At 39.1% G+C, this 20719-nt stretch overlaps 1 protein-coding gene across 2 annotated transcripts in view; it reads left to right on the forward strand.

Moving 5' to 3' along the window:
* TMEM131 (transmembrane protein 131) overlaps positions 1 to 20719 on the forward strand; it is a 161797-nt gene that overhangs the window by 81126 nt on the left and 59952 nt on the right. For both annotated transcript variants that reach the window (XM_090065011.1, XM_090065002.1), the window contains exons 4-5: positions 3294 to 3362; positions 19104 to 19227. In XM_090065011.1, coding sequence (XP_089921137.1) covers positions 3294 to 3362; positions 19104 to 19227 — 193 coding nt within the window. The remainder of the gene's footprint in view (positions 1 to 3293; positions 3363 to 19103; positions 19228 to 20719) is intronic.

Raw genomic sequence — 20719 nt, forward strand, 5'->3', positions numbered from 1 at the left:
TATGCAGTGCAATTATCTTAATTTTGATTGTGCTGTAATCTGGCCCTACCCAAGGGTGTATCCAGCTGTCAGTGAGGGTGAACCTAGAAGAGCAGACATCCTATTCTGAACATCTGAACAATCTACTGCAAGTTGCCTCATGTTGAGCATCTCAGGTAGACAGTTTGGGAATTCCACTACTACTTGTTCCCATGTGAGCCACGATAGAGGTGGGTGTGGATATGTTTTAAACTGCAGGAACTACTCCAAGCTGAGAGTTCAATTACCTATTCTTGAAAATATTATAATGTACATCTGTTTCTGTACTTGATGATGGGAGTTGGATTTGGTACAAACTGCTGTTTGTCTTAATTATGAATGGCAATGAGATTTTAAGTTGGACTTAATTAAATGCCTATTGGAATTCTGTATGGCCATTATAAAATTGTCACTTATTGTCCCAGCTGAATTTCCTCACTTCAGTAACTGTAAAGAATTCTTGGTATTGTGTTGCTAGAAAGAGTCAGTAGGTATTGTGCTATAGTTTCACTCATTCCTTTTTTTTAAACATGTTTTCAGAAAATTTTTCTGTAGAAAGGACCAACATGTCCTGCGGGTATTGAATTTTTTCTAAAATGAGACACATTTTCCAAACTTTCGTACGTGAAAGTGAAAAAAAGATTTCCTGTACAGTACTTGAAATAATTGCCCTTTTAAATCCTTTTAGAAGGAGGGTAATCCCAGCTAGTCCTCACAGTTATATTTTTCAGAGTTGAAATGCATGAGTTCTCTTTCGAGTAAAACTGCTCTGAAGTTTAATATTGTGAAATTGGAGCAGAACCTGTAAATAAAGAGGAGTATGATATGGGCCCACATTGGGTTTTATACTTCATTGTCAGAGTATTTTTACTGAAATATTGTGAAAAGCTTGACCCACCTTGTAGTGCATGGGTTGGAATAAAATGTAGAGGTATGGTAATGAAGATTCTTTGGTATGTCTGCAGATATGTCATACTTGGGTGCAACTGTACTGCAGATAGGCACATTTACACTAGCTGTGTTTTGGCTATCATAGGTATCAGTAGAAGTGAAGATGCAGTAGCACAGTCAGAATATGTATGTGGAATCCTCAGGGCATTTGTACTCTGGTTATGAATATATCCTAATCTGAAATCTCTAAACTCACGATTAATTTGCATAAAACCTTTAATTTATGGCCAGCTGTAAATTGATTGATTTCAGTGCATTTTTGACATGCAGATAAGTGCACTGTATCTTTATTACATAGATACAGATACAGTGCACTTAACAGCAACAAAGATAGCAGAGTGCTGAAATGAGGTTTCCTATTACTAAGACTTCATTACTTTTTGAAACCCATACTACTGAAACTTTGTTTTGTGTTATGATCGTGGCCCATGCTGTAGCCTGGATACAGAATGCAGTTAAAATACACAATCTTAACTTCTTTGTAATTAATTTAGCAAACATGCTGACTTTGGGACATGGATGTACCTGTAAAGTTGGTGAATATTTAGCTTTCTTAGAAGTAAAATAAAGGAGACTCATGTTCCAGTTATGGGCAGGGTTTTGTGTAGTGGAACTAGCTGTACTTTCTTTCCTCTATCTGATTTAAGCAGGTGTATGTATTATTTTAGTAGTGTCCTCTTTTACCGTATTGGGGTGACATAGACATGTCCTTCTTCTCCTTCTTGAGACAGGATTTCACATTGCTGCCTCTCTTAAACTGGGCCCTTAGCTATATTGCACTGTATTTTAGCCATGGTTACCCAGGAAATCTGACTGCAGTTCTTTCCTTTAGGAGATTGTAGCCAATGGTAGAAGATGGCAAAACAGCTGCCTTAAAAGAAAAAGTACTTGGGTTTAATGGTAAAAACCAAGTGTTGAGAGAGAAGATTTTAAAATTCAGTCTAGATGTGTCTGCATTCTCTAAAGGCTTATTCCTAAACGGTCACCAAGACTCATCTAACTTTTTCAAATATCCTAGCAGATGTCTTTCCCAATAAGACTCTTTCAAACAGCCCTCCTGCCCATAGAGAATCACCTTAAACCTGGTGTGTGTTTTTTGGGGTCCTGGGTATGACCATAAACTGCATCTGACTGGAGGGCCTGGTAGCAATGTGACAGGGCTACATATAGTGGAGTAGTTCCTTTAAAACACCACAGTGTTTGCAACCTGCAAAGTAAGATGAGTATAGAGTGCCTCAAAATCCTAGCCCATACTGCCCTTGGCTGGAGAAAGGCTAAGAGTCATAACCCTGACAGAAACACATCCTTGCTGAGGCATTAGGTAGTCAGCAATGGTTTTTACCTGATGCTCTCTGGCTTAAAGCTAGAACCATTGAGGCATTGAACATCTGGGCTCAGTCTAACCTTTGGATTCTGTCTCTAGTGTACAGAGGGGTTGGTGGTCTTGGGCAGCCTCCATTCCTCCATACTTTTGGCTAGTTGTACATGTTGAAGGTGTTGGTGACTAGACCTCCAAAGGATCAACAATTGCCTACTATATGTCTTTTGATTCTTTGGTTCCTAGGCTTTTTTCCTGTCCTGGCGTTGTCTCTCAAGAACTCAAGGATTTGCTGAGTCGTGGTTTCTCCTGAGCCATTAATTTTTCCTTCTTGTTTTTGTTTGTTTGGTTGGTTGGTTTTTTTGCCCTTGTTAATTGATTACTCACATGGTAAACACCCCAAGTCAAAATACAGTGTTAGAGACCAGTTCCTCTCAGGTCATTTTTACTTCATTCTAAATTATTTGGTTACTGGAACTTGCTTGTTTTGCCCCTCCTCTTCGTAGCTGAGACACTGTAGCTTGTCTAAGACTCTGTAAGAGACCTCCAGTGTGTGCATAAAGGATTGTCACATTTTGTCACGACATGAGTGGACATTCCTGTATTGCCATTAAAAAAAAAAAATTTTTCTCCTCAAAATTTAATCCTTGAAATGTATTTTTTTTGGTTTAGTTACAGTGTTAATTTCCCAGTATGTACATTTCTGACGTGTAGTTTTAATATAATCTACAGCCAGGTCAGTTTTCTTTAACCTATCTAGTGAGTCTTGTTAATAAATATATGTACTCAAGAACTCTTAAAAAATAATACTTTGAGCATCTGGTAAAGTTATATTATTGCATTTGGACAAGTTTCTCAAGTACTTCCTTCCAGTATTAGTACATATATAGGTATCCAGCATTCTTTTGCTAGGAAAGCCTGCCACGAGAGAGACACAGAAATAGGGAGCAAAAATGTATGTGTTGCAACATTTATTTCTGTAACAGTATTGTTCTTTTTTCTCCAGTGTATCCCTGTATCGGGGGAATTGCAGACCTATACGGTTTGAGCCACCAATGCTGGACTTCCATGAACAGTAAGTTGGGAATCTCCTTGCCTTCATTTTTATATCCATCTTCTAAACTAGCTTATAGCACTTAAACTTTAGTTCTGCTGTCACATATGTAAGTTGTCTTTAACTTAAGCTAACCTAACTGTAACATCTACTTATTTGCATTGACTTACTACCATGGAGTCTCTATCATCTATGCCTCTTGCTCTTTGAGACAGCCAAAACTGGGACAAAAATTATTTTAATTTAAGGAGGAGAATATTTTAAACCAAAGTCTGCAGTTTTTAACATTTCCATGATTTCTAAATATTAATTCCTGGTCATGATTAGAAAACTGACCCAAGTTGTTAAACAGTAAAATAAGTAAGTATGTACTGTAAGATATGCCATTTTAGTTGTATCTCCACTATTCTAATACTTAAAACTGATGGTTGAGTATAGCGCTTATAAATATATACAAGAACTCTTAAATGAAAGCATGGATTTAAAGGCTCACTTAAACCGTATCTTCTAAATGAAATAGCTTACATAGGCTTAATGATTACATGGGAAGTGATTTTTGGGGAAAATATTTGGGGTCCTCTTTTCAAGTAAGTATGGTAGTTTTATTCTAATGACAAGATTTGTTCCTGTACTTTTGTTTTTAAAGGATTTGTATATATTATGCATGGCTTTGAAAAATTAAGCTACCTTTTTGTTATGTACTCTTCCAGAAATGTTTTACTTTCTCTATTCTACTTGCAAACATGTCCCAAAGCAATACTTTAAATGTTTGTTACAGTTACAAAAGGTGCTGTCGATTGCAGTTGAGCTGTTTTTAGATTAAGCAACCCTGCTAGAAAAAATTGAAATGTTAGATAATGCAGATTCAGAATTCTGCAAGTGGGTGTAAGTCTACAGTTTTCAAAGGATACACTGTTACAGAGTAGATGCCAGATGAGTTGTTTTTTTAAGTGCATGCCTAAATTTTTCAATTAAATCGTAGTATAACAACTTTTGTTCATTAAATGTTTTATCTGGAATTTTTAAACATACATAGACACATGCATGTGTGCAAGCATGCATGTCTTTGTATGTTTTTGTAGACGCGTCTGTAAGCTTAAGTGTGTATTATAAAAAATTATGGCAAAACATTTAAACTAGTTACAACAGGTAAAATATAATTTTAATAATAGAATCTCTCTCTCGTGTGCGCACGCATACACATAGAGTATAGTATAATCATTTAAAAATATGTTTTACCTCTGGTGAGTAGGTGACTAGTTGAAATGCCTTGCCACAATTCTTTTGTCTAAAATCATGTTCAACCTGACCCTGTGGACCAGGTGAGTAGCATGGGGCCAGTCCTGTAGGTCTGATCAGGTCCTGCACTGCTCCCACCTGCTGTGATTAAGCCATATATGCCAGGATCAGTAACTATACTAGCAAGTGATCTAGCACATAGGGCCATAGCCTGCAGGGCTTCCCACATGCCCATGGGGAGCCCCATGGGCCAGATGACAGTGCCACAGGCAGGTTCTGGCTGAGTAACCTTGGCCTAAAATGATGTCAACATAGAATACATTCAGACTTTAATAATATATTAGGTATAACTGGGGAAAAACTGTGAGAACTTTTTTATACATGTTTAAAAATGGAAAGCTTGCTTGGCTTTGAAAATACACACTGACCTGTTCAAAACTAGTGTCTAGAAATTCCTAAACACATGTATGGGCACAAATATAAGTGGACTGTTCCTAAGCTGGTAAATGTCTGCAGTGCGTCTTCCTTGAGAGCTTGGGTCACTTATATTTGATTGCCTAAATACACCATATTTTTTTCCATACTACACACCCCAAATTGAGATATGCAAAGGCAGTGTGGAGAGAAAAAGATTTTTCCAGTGGGATGCAGGGGATCCTAATTGCAACAGCTGTGGCTATGAGAAGGTCAACATTAGTTTTGACCATGAAGAATGAACACCCCCTTCTTCCCTGAGACTAGCAGAGGAAGAAGTGTAGCAGCCATCTTCCAGTAGTGTCCCCATGTTTACTTCTATTCCAGTGAAGAAAAATCAGCTTCCCAACTTAAGCCACCTCAGTTGAGCATGGGGGCTCAGGGGCTGGCTTTAGGTCAAAGGTGTGCATGATATGCAAGTAAATACAGTATATTCAGACTTGGAGTTTTGCAGCATTTGTTAAAAATCATTTAATAGATTAAAAACGGGTAATTCAGCGGATTTTCCCAGATCAGTAAATGTTTAAAGCAAAGCACAAAGTGTTAAACATGTGCGGTGATTAGTGGTATTCAGAAGAATAACATATACATGCTAATGGCTTGGTGTCTGTTGACAGTTGGTATCAAGTGGAGTGCCCCAGGGGTTGGTCTTGGGGTCTGTTTGTTCAGTATCTTTATTAGCAGTCTGGAAGATGGGATGGTTTGCACCCTCAGCAAGTTCATGAATGACACCAAGCTGTGGGGAGTAGTAGAGGGTAGGGCTATGATTCAAAGCGACTTAGACAAATTGGAGGATTGGGCCAAAAGAAGTTTCATGAGGTTCATCAAGGACAATTGCAAAATCCTGCACTTAGGATGAAAGAATCCCATGCACCACTAAAAGTAGCTTATTAAAGCAGGAGTGAGCAAGATCTGGGCCACAGGGCTACCCCCAGGTGGGGAAATTTGGCAGCAGTGGATTGGTGGCAGCATTAGTTGCCACATGTCCCAGAGGCACAGCAATTAATTCTGCTACTGCTCATTCTGCTGCCAAATGTTCAGACCCGTGGGGTAGCCTTGCATGTCAGGTCGGGCCTGCAGGGTTTGGATGAGTTGAGCACCACTGTATTAAAGAATATATGTACTAATTTCATAAGCTCTCACTTTCTTTCCATAGCAAGGTGCTTGATTGCCCATACTCCACTAGTATTTAGTAATAAGATTCCAAATTTCTTTCTTACAAAGAAATAATGGCTGTTGCCATAATATTGTGAAAACTTACTATATTTTTTTCATGTACTATGTATCCCAAATAAGACCTACCCCTATTTTTTGGAAAGGCAGAATGAAGGAGAAAATATTTTTTTCCCCAGAGTCACGACCGCAAATCAGCATGGGCAGCCTAATCTTCAATCCAAACACACACCCCTTTCCTGGTCAGGCAAAAGCTCAAGTTCTAACTCTTTCACGGCTGAATTATCAGTAGCTCTTGTCTGGTCAGCCAAAAGCTGACCTGTAGGTCTTGCTGAAGACTGGTTTTCATGGGCAGTTTTAGGACTCGGAAAAGAGCTAAAAACAGTCTGTGGGCTATCAAATAGGAGAGAGATCAGAAGCAGCTAAATTACTAATTCTCCCACAAAACCTGCTGAAGTAGCTTGGTTGTTGGTTAATGGTCATTTACACTGGTTGAGCGAAGAGGAACTGACAGTAATCAAGTAGATTGTAATGAACCATGAATTCAGTTGATTCTATAAATGCTGCCCGAATAGAAATGCCACTGTTGCTATTATAAGCAGAAAATCGGCTTCCCTGCTGAAGACCTGCAACCCAGTTTTGGAAGGATAATGTTTTGGGGGAAGGTACATGTGGTATGTGAGTAAATACACTCTGTTAGTTGGAACACTAGAAACTTAAATGCTTATTTGAGGGTGAATGTTGTCATAAAGAAAAACAAAATTAAAAATATCCCATCAGTCTTCAGAGTGGTATTATGTGTTTATCTCAGTAACCTGTATGTTAGTATATACAAATATCTACTTTTCATTTGAAAATGACCCAAGCATTTTCTGTTTCCAGTAGATATTCTGGATGTTTTTAAAATTTGAGAAAACTTACGGGTGATAGGTTTCTAGAGGGGAAGAAGAAGGGGGAGTTGTTGTCCAATTAGTGTGCACAATGTATGAAGCATATATTGTTCTTCCCATGCTTCTTGGCTTTCCTGGTTGCCACATGGGGTTAAGAAGGATTTTTTTTTTTGCCTCCTGTTGCTACAGTAGTTGGGTGGGTTTTTTGCCTTCCTCAAAAGCATTAGATTTTGGATTCAGCCAAGCCTGGGGATTTTGATTGGGGTTTGTCATTGCTCTGCTGGGTCTAAAACTCACAGGTTCCTAGTTAGAGGGTCCTGCCCCTCTGCTCAGGATCAGACTAATCGCTATATTTGGGCTCAGGAAGGAATTTTACCCCATTGTCAGATTGGTATGGACTGTGAGTGGTTTTGCCTTCCTCTGTACCAGGGGCATTACCCTCTTCCTTGAATCTCTCAAGTGCATTTTTACAGCCTGTCCAACAGTGGGACACTGGCAGCCCTCATCCCCACTGCTTTATCTGTGGCAGATTAGGATGCTTTGGTGTCTTGTATTTGTGTGATGGGGTTGATGATTACATGACCTGTTTTAGGAACAGTTTAGACAAGCAATTATATGGAATGGTTTGGATAGCGATGATCCTGCCTTGAGCAAGGTGTTGGACTATAACTTCCAGAGGTCCCTTCCAGCCCTACTTATCTGAGATTCTGTGAAACCAAGGCCAAATATCTGTGGTGTCAAATGCCTCAGTCCCTGAAGTTTTGGATGGGTCATGTGGGGCCAGGGCTGCAGGCCCTGAACAGACCCCTTGCACGTTTTGTGGGTCCAATTCAAATTCCATGGGGGGCATCACAGGTCAGGTGATAGGGGTTTGCAGACTGGGCCTTTGACACCCTGATCTGTCCAGTGTATTATAATTACTTTGGAATTATTATTGTTTGTTTACAATGTTTCCGATAGTACGGAAGTCTCTGAACTTCCCTGTCAGATGGAAACAAGAAATTAGTGCATCTGTTAAGTGTTATAGTGGTCTGTATTCTCTGTGGTTCTCAATGCTTATCTAGAGGTGGCTAACCTGTGGCACGAGTGGCACAGTTGTGCTATGTATGGCACACAACAGATTAGGAAAGGGACAGGCAGCACAGCAGCAGCAAAGGCAGGAAATAGAAAAAGAACAGGAGATTGAGCAGGGAGTAAAGAGCAAAAAGCAGAGCAAGTAGATCAGGCAGAGGGAGAGGATTGGAGTAGCACTCGGGGCAGAGTGGGATGGGAAGCTAATTTGGGGCTTGCCTGCCAAAAAATTTGGCCCCCACTGTTTTAGTTAATAATAGGCTTATACTGGTATAAATTTAAGGTAAGAGACAATTTCTCATTCAATGGTGAAATCTCCTATAATCAATGGCATCATAAACTTATTCCTGAACACCTGTGCAATGTAATTAGTTAGACACTTAAGACTGTCATGCTAATAGCAATTCTTTTACTACATAGGAGAGAGATCTCATGTTATAGCTGTAGTGGAACCTATTCTTAATGTTACTCCTTCCATCCAGTAAAATAGTAATTAAAACATGTTATTCTTTTTGTTTAGACAAAACAGAGATTCCTTTAAACTAGAAAAGAGGTCTCATCTAGCAGTGTCCTAGTCTAAGATGCTCATAGAATAATGAAAAAACAGCTTTAAATGACATCAAGAGGTCATCTAATTCTAATTCCCTGCTCAGGGCAGGATCATCCCTGTCTAAACCATCCTAGCCAAGTATTTGTTGAACTAGCATTGGAAAAAAACCCAAAATTAAAAGCCTTTTCTGGGGCTTAAAAGGGATTATGTGAACATAGCTCAAAAAATGAAGTCCACCAATTAGACTTCTATTATAGGAGCTGGAGGAATGAGGAGGGCCTTAAATTAGGTTCAGTTGGGGATGGAGACAAAACCTCACAGGCATGTAAAAAACAAGGTGATCTGCAAAAAGGCCAAGGAAGAAACAGTGCAAAACAATATGGGGAATCTTAACAATCTTGAACATGATAAACAGATCATCAGATGGTCATCCAAGATGTCTGCATGCTAATCCAAGAAGGAATAAGCAAGTAGAACTGGAAGTCCTAGTACACACATGAAATCATAGGTGCCAACTTTAGTTTTTGCCGATAGATGCTTTTTTGCATTCCTGCACCAACCCCTGAACATGCCCAGAAGAGGCAGCACATTACTTCAGCCCAACTCTCCCAATGTGGCTCATGGGTGCTAAGCACTCTCTAAATTTTTTCACTGGGTGCTTGAGCCCTGGAGCACCCACAGAGTCAGTGCCTATGCATGAAATTGATGTCATTGGGATAACAGACTTGGGAGGAGAGTACTTATTATTGGAATATTGTTATGAATGGTTATAGCTTGTTCAGGAAAGACAGGCAATGGAAATAAGAGGAATAATGTTTTCTTTTACATTAACAATACATGTACTTATTTTGAAGCGCAGAATGAAGCAGGAGTACTGCTCTTTTGATGATTGTATTAAGATAAAAAGGGAAAAATGATGCAATGGTGGGTGTTTATTATAAGCCACAAAACTAGGTGGAGGAAGGTTAGATGAGTTTTACAACTAAATGAAGTATCCATACCACAAGAATTGGTGCTTATGGGGCTTTAATTTCAGTGATATTTATTGGCAGGATAATAAAGCAGTGCACAAGCAAGCTTTTGGTTTGTATTGGGACAATTCCTTGGTATAGGTGGGGAAAAAACCATAGGGGAAGCTCTTGATTTGCTACTTGCTAATAGGGAGGAGTTAATTAAGAATTTGAAGCTGGAAGACAGCTCAAGTGATGGTGATCAAGAAACAATAAAACTCATGATATTAAAGGAAGGAAGGAAAGAGGTCAGCAAAATAAAAATACACAACTTCAGTAAGCCAAACTTTCCCAAGCTCTGGGAATGGTGAGACAAGAAGGAGCTCATGGGAGGTAAGGCTAATGGAAAAACGATTCTTAATGAAACTTAAAGCAGTCCATCAAAAAGAGAGTACTTTGGTTTTGTGACTAAGGATGAGTATAAGAGTATAGTGTGGACATACGGAATGAAAATGAGAAAGGCAAAGGCACAACTTAGGACACAGCTAGCAAGGGAATACTTTTTTAACTTTTATAAACATTAGAAAAAAGAGGAAGATCAAGGAATGTGTAGGTTACTCAGAATGTGGAGGGGAATGTAGTATTGGGGAGTGTAGAGAAGGTGAAAGTTTCATAAGTGGAAGTATAAGGTTTTAATATCTTTTTCTTATTATTTCAGTCTTCAGGTAAAGTCAGCCATCAAATGAGCTAGTACAGTTGGCAGCAAGGATAGGGGAGTCAACAACACCCAAGTAGCTTGGAGGGGAGAAAAGATTACCTGATTTATATGCAGAAGGAAAAAGAGTTGTACTTGGGTGGAACCAACTGGGACAAACAGACGCAGGGCAGGGGGAGCACAAGGGGGAAGAATGAGTCTGCAGAAAGAGGACACTTAGTTTAGATGGGGTCTGGCTGGCCAAAGAGATTAGGAACCAGTGAAGAAAGGACAGATGGGCCACTCTGAGGGAGTCTTTTCCTGAGGAAGAACTGATCCTGGCTGGGGAAAGAAACTGATTCAAGTAGGAATGGGAAGAGAAAGTGAATTGAAGAGACTGGGAGGCAAGGATGACAAGTTTGTTGAAGTGACTAGGAGAGGTGCAGTGTTGACAACCCAGAAGAGATCAGCTCCCTGCTCACAGACCTGTCATAGCCTGCAGTTTCCCTGGTTAGGAGCATGCATAGTGTACTAGTATGCCATGTGCATATGCAACTGATTTACACCACTCCACACCCCCTCCAACACCTGGCCAAAGTTAAATGCCTTTTCACGGAGACAGCTAGTGGTACATCCCTGATGCAAAAGCTACTTTCTTGCAAAATTTCCAAAGTAGCTAAGAGCTTAGCATACTAGAGATTTTTCAAAGAAAAGGTCACCAGAATTGGTGTGTGCATGTTTTGTTTTTTTTTTAAAATATGGATTTTAATTTATTATTTCTAGATTTATAAACAGCTGAATCACTTCAGCTGAAACTTAAAAATCTACCTAAAGTAGCTACCCAGAATGGAAAATTTAAGCCTGACTTGTTAGTTTGATAGAGTTAAGAACTAGAGCTGTCAATTAATTGCAGATGTGATTTTGGAGCCCACACCCGAGCTCCTCTCTGCCACCATCACTGCTGCCTCCCGGCTGCCCAGCAGGGCACTGGTGGCAGTGCAGAGGAACTGCGGGGCAACACGGGCTCTGGGTAGCTGCAACAGGAAGTGGTGGGGGGGGCTGTACAGACACACTAAAGGTGCCATATTGGGACACTTGAGCGCAGCCGCAGCATGCATGCAGACAGGAATGCAGCCCTGCAGCATGTAGAGCAGCACCCAACAGATAATTCTGTGGAGGGGAAGGAGGGGGGGACAGATTGAGGCCCCCATGGTGAGGGAGGAAGTGGGCCAGGGCTGGGATGAATGGGACCCAAGGGCTGGGACAGGTTCTGGGACAGCTACAGGAGGCTTATCTAGGGGTGGGGGTGGGTAAGGAAGGGGGCGGCTCCCTGCCACTGCACACACTCCTGGGGGGGCAGCATGGGGGGCATATGCCCCCCAGATTTGTGCATGGGACAGAGGTGGGCAGCCAGCTTTGGGCTGAGACTCTGTGCCCTGCAGCCTTAGCCCTGCCTTGCGTTATGTTGTGCCTTCCTCCCAGCGCCCCCACCAGGAAGAGCCTGACGCTGACCCCAGCCCCAGTCTGCGGCAGCAGCCCACGCTCACCCCATGTGCAGATCTGGGTGGCATATGCCCCCATGACCTCCTAGGATGCACGCAGTGGCAGTAGCCTTCCCCCACCTGGCATCCCCTGGACAAGCCACTCGCAGCTTCGTCCCATGCCCCGCCCCACCCCGGGACTGGGCAGCACCTGCCCCAGCCCCAGCCCCACTCTCTCCCTCACTGCAGAGAGGCCTCGGTCTGGCCCCTCGCCCTTCTCCAACAAAAGCTCTTCCCGCTTCCGAGCTGCTCTTCTGGCTGCCTGCCCGCTGTACTACAGCTGAGCGCATGCATACAGCATTTATCAGCGACATTATTGGCCATGTTAGTTAAAAAAGGCTGATTTGCAACTAATGTCTTATTTCCTTTTATCGGTGTTGATACAATGTGGGACCAATGTAGCAGTGCACCTCTACTTCATAAGTTAACAACAGGCTCTAAAAATGTCAAAAGAAATTTTAAATTTAGACTAATTATGCATAATTGGGTGACTATTTTAGAAGGCTTAGTTTTTGATAAATCTTAATACTTGATAGTCTTGTATCAACTCCACTTAAAATCATATTCAACTTTAAAGACTAAGTTTATTTTAACAGTCAAACTATCCTTGGCCTTTTTCTGTTGTGCTAGTCAGGTGTAATATATATATAATGTGGTGTGTATGTGTATATATGTATGTATGTATGTATAAATGTAATTTCTGAAGTATGCAGTTATGACAGAACAGGGTAGTTTTTCATGAATTTGAATTTCCTTGCTACTTCAAATTTCTGCAAGAATTCTAATGCTTCAAACAAGCATGCTTAGTGTACCTAGATATATGAAGTCCTATGAAATAATGGGTCTGGTCTCAGCATAGTGTCTGTGGCATGCACTAAGCTTCCTCTTTACACCTATTTTAAAAGGTAATTGGGTAGAAGAATTCTGAATGCTGTATTGTTACATCGCTACTTTAAAGATGGTCTAAATCGGAGGTTATTAAAGTGTGGCCTCTAACCCAGGAGAATCCCTTTGAAATGGCCCCTCAGGGACAAAACATCTGGAAACCCTTGTTCTTAGATGTGTAGTGATCACTCAGACAGCTGAATATATACAGTGTTGGTGACATTAAGTAAATTCCTATGGGACAGAAGTTTGTTACAGAAAAGCCCCTACTGTTATCAAAATTCTTGTTAAAGTTTCTTTTGAGTCAACCAAGAATTGAATAGAAAAAACATTAAATTAATCTCTCAGCTCTAGAGATTGATGCCTTTATATGCGGGTGGTTACTTGCTATCTGCTGCCATACTCTTCATGTCATTTACTCACAACCAAGTGTTTCTCACAAGCTCTGAAACTATAATTGATTTTATAAGAGCAAGCGTGCCAGTTTATTCAACCAGACTGTTGAATCAAGATTTGCAAATTAACAACAGACTGTGAGAGTCTAAAGCATTATTGAAATCTGTCTTCTGTGGCACAGTAAATAAACACTCTTCTCCCTTAATTTGAAAAATCTACTGTATTTCAAATTTGAAAATCTGACTTTGATTTTCCTTTGTTAATCAGTGTAAGTTAGAACCATTTTGCATAGCTTTGAAAGAACAGTTTTATTTCATGTCCAAACTGGCATAATGTGTTCCAGCTTCTTATATAATTTTATGTTTGAAACCCTACGTTTGGCAGCCTGCTGTTGCTCTGAAGATGGTATAGAACGTGTCCTCTGACTTGAAAGAAATTGCCAATGGTCAATTGTTTGAATAATTTTTACAAGAATGTGATTTAAGATTAAATATAATCTTTACTTCTCACATTTGAATATAAACACACTTTGACACAACAGCCTTTTCTACATATTAAAAAAAGTTATATATTCAAGAAATGTATGGAAAATTCTGATAGAATTTAATGTAGATGGAACCAACCAGGGGCCTATAGAAAAGGAACAGCATTTCATGGAAGTTAATGTAAAAATCTGTGAAATCTAATAGAAAATTAAGGCAAATGTAACAGGAAATACTGTTTTTCTGAGAGTTAATACAAAACATTGATACTTGTAGAATGACTAAACCATAGAAAGGCTGTCATTTTCAGTTATAGTCCATAGAGATTTTCCTTATATTGCCTCAATGTATTTTTTTTTTTTTATATCATGGAGAAAAGGCTGTTGTGTCAAATTTCCACTTAAGAGTAAGATTCAGGGTCTGAGAAGCCAAAAAATCAGACTCCAAAACAGATTCTTGTTTCTTCAAAAACTGCAATCCGTTAGAGCAAATAGGAGACAGTGGTATCCCCCTGCTGCTGGTGGTTTAGGGACAGTTTTTTTGTGCCCTTCCCCCCCTGCCTTAGGTATGCTACTAGAGCAAGTAGGAAGTTAATTTGCATCTGTATAGCTATTACATTTTTAAGAAACTATTCTTACAAATAAGACAGTGGTTTTAAGGTAGCTCTTACACAGAACCAAATATCGAAGCAGTGCATTTGTCAATACCTGCTTGCATAAGAGCTTTAAATGATTGCTTACTATATTTTTTCACAAAAAAGCACACACATTTTCCCCCAAAATTAGTTGGAGTAAATTGGGATGCACATTGTATGCAAGAATTGCCCATCTCCAGGGGTGCAGAAATACAGCAGCAGGGTAAGTGGTGGCAGCTTTAATTGCCATGGCTACCAAAGCACTGGGGGAGAGGGGGGCATCCTGTTGGTTGACATTGCCCTTGTGCTGGATTGAGCTGGCACTCGGACTGTGACCAAACCCAGTGACAGCCAAGACCCAGTGTGCTGGATTGGGCCTTGTGCATCCCGTGTGCTGGATTGGGCTCCACACCTAACCTCAGACTCGACACAGGGATCTATCCATGGTACCATCGAGCATGCAGGGCTGGCAGCAGGCTGAGGAGTAGGCTTGGCTTCCTAGCTGCTGCTACTCAGTTATTTGCCCACCTTACAAAGTGAAAACTTCTTTCCTTTATGGTGCCTTTCAAAAAGAGGGCATGTGTTATATTCAGGACTGTGCTATATGGTTGAAAATAGGGTATTTGAGAAGTAATCAGAGTATAAAACACTTTTTCTTTTGTTATAGACCTTAATTCACATCTGTTTTGGAGTCAGATAAGAATGGAAAGATTTTCTTAAGTTTAAATTGGCATCAAATATTTATCCATCCTTTTTTATATATAAGAGGAGACATTGGCAAAGTAATAAAGTCTTTTGCCTTCTGACTTAGTCTCACCTATGTTGAGTAATTGGTTTGGAAAATAATCTGCTTCAGCTGTAGGGTTTTAAAAGCCATTTGAAACAAGACTGGTAATGTGGGGGGGGGTTGTCTGTTTTCAGACGTGCTTTTACTTGTGCATGTAAGTGGACACTAGCTAGAAATCTTCATACAAAAATACAGTCTTCGAAAAACAGAACACTTGGATTTAAGTTTTCCTTAACTTTCAACAAAAACTAAGATGATTCAATCGCTCTGTTTCTAGGATAGTGCTGTAATATTTTCTATGATTTCTGTTTTTCCCTTATTAATGTGACCCTTTTCTTTATGTCCCTCCATTATCTTGCTCAGGAAAGTTTGCCTGCATCAACTGGAACCACCATTATATGTAATTGAGAAAAACAGGAATTTCATATAGCAGTGGTGCTCAACATTTTTGCCCTGTGAGCCATATGTGCAGTGCACAATTCATCCATGGGCTGGATCTGGCTGGTGGGCCCCATCCAGTCAGGTGGAGGGAAGGGGCATACTGTCCCTGATCCAGCTAGGGGTAGGGGCTAAGGTACAGGGTGGCCTGGTAATTTGGCAGCAAGGGAAGAGTAGCAGTATTAATTGCCACTATTCCCCTGTTATCAAATTTCCTGGCCCCTGGGAATCTCTGAGAGCTGCATTTGGCCTGCAGGCCAGGGCTTGAGAACCTCTGACACAGAGTGATCTCTTAGTACTCTGGTCTTTTCCAACATCCTGCTTTCAGTGAAATAGAGGCGAGAGTGGAAAACTTTAGTGACATATGCAATAATCGGTTTATTCTAAATTAAAGAATATGTTTCCTTCATGCAGATCTCTTTAGAGGAGGTACAGATGGATTTTCACCTGTCTGGTAAAAAGAGACAGCTTGTTTAGCACATACATTCTCTTAAATTTTTGTGTACCCTTGCACAGGACTAAATCTTGATGACCACACTTGAGATCAGAAATCAGTTCCTGGTGCCTCTGGACAAGGATTTTTTTTTTTTTTTTTTTTTACTCATTATCACATAGATCTTTCTGTTGGGAAGCATTCCTCTGGGGTGGTTACTGTATTTTCTTGTATACAGCACAAACCTTTTCCCAAAAAATCCTCCCCTCAAAATTGAGGTGTATGTATCAAGAGGGGGTGGTGATTTTCTAGGATAGAAATGCACTGCTTTAATTCCTTCCCTTTTTAAAGATCTTGATGTTCCACTAATCAAGCTAACCTTTGTTACAGCAGGGTTGCTGCTTCTGGCTTTTCTTATTTCACAGCCTTGGAGACTCCTTAGCTCTTTTGAAAGTCATAGATTCACCCATGGAGACCAGTCTTCAGCAACAGCTGAAGTTTCAGCTTTAGTTAAGCAAGAAAGGGAGGTTGAGTCAGCTGAAGATTAGATTTTGCCGCTGCTCTATGCAGCCATAACTTTGGCAAAACCTTATTTTTTCTTCATTCTGCCTTTCAGAAAAGGGTTTTCAGGTGTGTTTTTATGTGAGAAAATGCAGTATTTTAGTAGCTGCCAAATATGATTATGGAGAAAGAATTTAAAGCTATAGCCTCAAAATGTATGAAAATTTTGTCCAGATCTAGAGCCATTTGAGGGATATGTTCAGTCCATTTTAGTCTTTCTTCTGGAGTTAAATTCAGAATTGTAAAGAATCTTTCCTGTTCTGCACATCTTTCAGTTTTCCTATAAAGAAAGAGAAGTAAAAGAAGAGGTGGCTGAATAGAGAATTCCTTCTGAGCTTACTATAGAAACTTTTAATATTTAAATTATGAAATCTTGCAAATTTCAGAAGGCAGGTATGCATTTGTTCAAATTTTAAACTGCATACAGAATGGGAAGAAACCAGAGATGTTTTATCAAAATCAGGATTTTTTTCGACCAGCCCTAAGTGAATAGGTAAATACCTCTGACGATTAAATTTGAATCAACAACTAAGATCTAATGAGTATTAGACTCAGCTACTTGCCATGTTGGGGATTAACTGGGCTCAGTGTAAGGAACTTACCAGTATAATTAAATGTTCACTAAGGTTGTGTCTACACAGCAGACTGCAGATTTGTGTAAAGTTCTGAGGTAGTTTTAAGCTTGCATAGCTTTGGCGGCACAGAGCTCAGCAATTCTCCTGCTTAGAAGATAATGTAGACACACCTTAGAATGACTAGCAGTTGCATGCCTGAGTCATTAATGAAGGCTGTTAGATTCCTTTGTGTGGGCACTGCAAGTTACTGGGTATCACTAGTAACTGTGCGTCAGAAAACCAGTATCAAGACAGGACAGCATTACCACCCTTCCTTAGTCAGATGATTCATTTGAATATTAATGTGCAGCTAATGAAAGAGCTCCCAAAATTAAAAATTGCCCTTCATCAAGAGATAATAGAAGGTTCTAAGAACCTTTATAGCAAGACTTCTCGTCCTTTCATCCATAAAATTAGAACATACATAAAGAAATGAATACTGACTTTATATAGAGGACCAAACAAACTTTCACTTGGAGATTAAAAGAAGACTGAATAAACCAGGAAATAAGCCATCTAACCCCGCCCCCTGGCTTTTCTCTGCAGATCCCTATTTTGAGCCAATGTGATGCAACAACTTACAGTACTTTCTGGAATTAGGGCTTACCTAAAGAAACCATCATCTTCCTCCTGTCATTGCACAAAAGAGAAGAATTGCTATACAAGAAAGCAAGTTTCTTGTACCTTAAATTAGAATAAAAGCTGTTTCCTTATCATAAAGACACTGCAGTCTTTATTTCCTGCTCTTTTTAATGAAGAAATCAAGAGGAGCAAAGGATTTCTTGATTTGAGTACAAAGCACTCCGTGCTAGGCTGCTCTCAACATTAACTGCAAATCCTCAGAGGGATTTTAAATTACTCTTGAGGTGATCTAGTTTTGATGTTATCATATCAGAAGACCAGAACACACCACTCAGTCATCTAGTCTGACCTTGTATATATTGCAGTGTATTGAACTTAACCTGGTCACACCTAAATTATCTTTTTTTTTTTTTTTTTTGAGTCCACATATGTATGCTGCCAGTGAATGTGGATGCTTCAACATATGGGTATCATGTACACAACCCCAAATGCTATATTCACACAATTTGAACTTTTTAAGAGGAAGTTTCCGATGAGAGAGGTTGAGCAAGTAGAAGGGTAGAGAGTTAGTGAAATTATCTTGTGGGTAATTCGACTTGTCATTAGACAAAATTTTATTGAGTTTGGTTAATAAGCTTCTTCAGCAGTTGCAGCATATATGCTGTCTGTGAACAAAGATATTAAGTGTAGGCTAACGTTTAAGAAACTGTGTACACATCTATGGGCTGAGGGTAGTTTTAGAGTATGATTGAACAACATCGTTGGCTGTACATCTATAAACTGCATGTGTTTTTACAGATTCATTAGACACTATGAAATTTTTTTTTCAGAGATTGAAATCAGAAGTTAATACTAAAATTGAAACGTGTCTTACAGGCACACATAATATGCTTTAATAGAGGAAGTGAATCTAGTGCCTAGGAAGAACAAATTATCAGTTTGATTCACCAGTACTAAAAGTTTGCATTTTGCTGAATTTCACATCTTGGTGAAAATACAAGTTTCTTAAAACAGACTTCAGGAAATGAGATCAGAAGATCTTATGCTCTCATAACTCTCTAGAACTCATGCATCTTAAATCCTTCATGACAAGTGCTGTAAGAGAACTATAAACAAGTAAAACAATGATAGTATAGGAAAAATGCTTTTGTCAAGGTGCTACATTTGTTCGAGTTAGATCTAAATCTAACAAAAATACTTTTCAGGTATCAGAAGGCATTTTAAAAAGCTCATCTATGTGAGTGCTTACTACTGCTTATGAAAATTCATATTTCCTCTTCTGTTTTATCATGTGAAAAATACTTTTATTTTATAAAATGCTGTGGAGCATTCTGAATATATATTGTTTTCTTTCTATTTTTTTGACAGGCCAGTTGGGATGCCAAAAATGGAAAAAGTTTACCTCCATAATCCTAGTTCAGAAGAAACTATTACATTAGTATCAATATCTGCTACAACATCACATTTTCATGCATCATTTTTTCAAAATAGGGTGAGTTGCTCTGTCTTTTAAAGTTAACCTGTCTTCAGAGTGAACTTGCTTTTTTTTATTTTTATAAATAATTTTTTTTAAGCATATTCTTTTAACTGTCAAAGTTTTTTCTGGATTCTTCCGTTTCCAGTAATTGGCATAATTTGATACAAGCTTGCATTTTCAAAAGTATTTACAACAAATAATAATGCTGGGCTACATTTGTGATTTCTGGTTTTCCTCCTAGCCCCCAAAGCTTGCCAAGCAGTTTCAAGTTGTGCAAATCTTTAAAGCTTTTCCCAAAATAACTTTCATTTTAACTTGGAAACAAAAAAGGCTTATTTCTTGAGCTCATTGGTGAATCTCCATAACTTGTGCAGAGGAATGTTTAGGATAGGTTGATGAATACACATGTTTCTGTACCCTTTAGGGTTTCTAGGGTGTTTCCTATCACCACTGGTAGCAGCACTGTCAATAATTCAAACTTAGCTTGAAGTTGGATGCAGGTGTCATTGTTACTAACAGGTAACTTTTCTAGAAGAGTAGCAATATTTCTAGTCCAGTATAAAAAGTAAAGAACAGTATTTAGGAATCTATTTTGTTCTTAATGGTTAGTACTGTATATGGTGCATTAACTTTACCCATGTTCTAAATAGTTTTCAATAAGGACTTTGTTAACTTTGCTGAGAAAAGAACCTTCACTGAAATCCTCAGCCTGTTTTAATTTATCAAACTAAAGCTTGATCTTTCAGGGTTACTTTTCCAGGTTTAAACTAACCAATTACTTCTTGAATTAAAGCATATTGATGATCAGCACTAGCACAGGTCAACAGAGAACTGAAATGCTTTGAGGATAAACAGCTGAAATTTCCTATTAGCCCATTTCCTTTTTTTTTTTAAAGGGGGTACTTACCAGCATTTGAATTCATAGTTATATATTGAATTTTTGATTTTTAAATAAATTGGATGCATTTGTCAGGAGAAGGATAGATAGTAAAGGAGTTGAAAAAGAAAGTTGCAATGCTGAAAATATTTAAAAACAAATGGTCCATTGTTCCATATTGGAAAAAAAAGGATGAAAGCAAAAGTGGGAGTAATAAATTGTATTCTTCCCCCTACACCTGCCCTCAATTAAAGATTATAGGCACTGAGAATTAATTTTGATAGGGCACTGATAAAGCTGGGTTATCAGAGCCTTTTTATAGTGCCTAATAGTCTTCTCACAATTTGTATTCAGATTATAAAATCCTTCTTTGAGGAATTATGGTGGCACTTAAAATTGTGCTTTTACAGACGCAAAACAGATTCAATTATATTTTTTCTGCATTAATGCTCTTTACATTTTAAGTATGCACTTATTATTTTAAACTGATCTGGGGGAAAAATACAAATGGGGTGGGGGGTAAAAATGATACTCAGTTTCTAGCTTTAGAGTCTACTTCTGTACCAAAGTCACATTTATTGTGCCACACTGTGGTTGCTGACATTCCTCCAGAAGTCTCCTTTTCCTTCA

The sequence above is a fragment of the Crocodylus siamensis genome, chromosome 1 (assembly GCF_052110815.1).
Source record: "Crocodylus siamensis isolate JL-2025a chromosome 1, ASM5211081v1, whole genome shotgun sequence".
NCBI classification, from domain to species: Eukaryota; Metazoa; Chordata; order Crocodylia; family Crocodylidae; genus Crocodylus; species Crocodylus siamensis.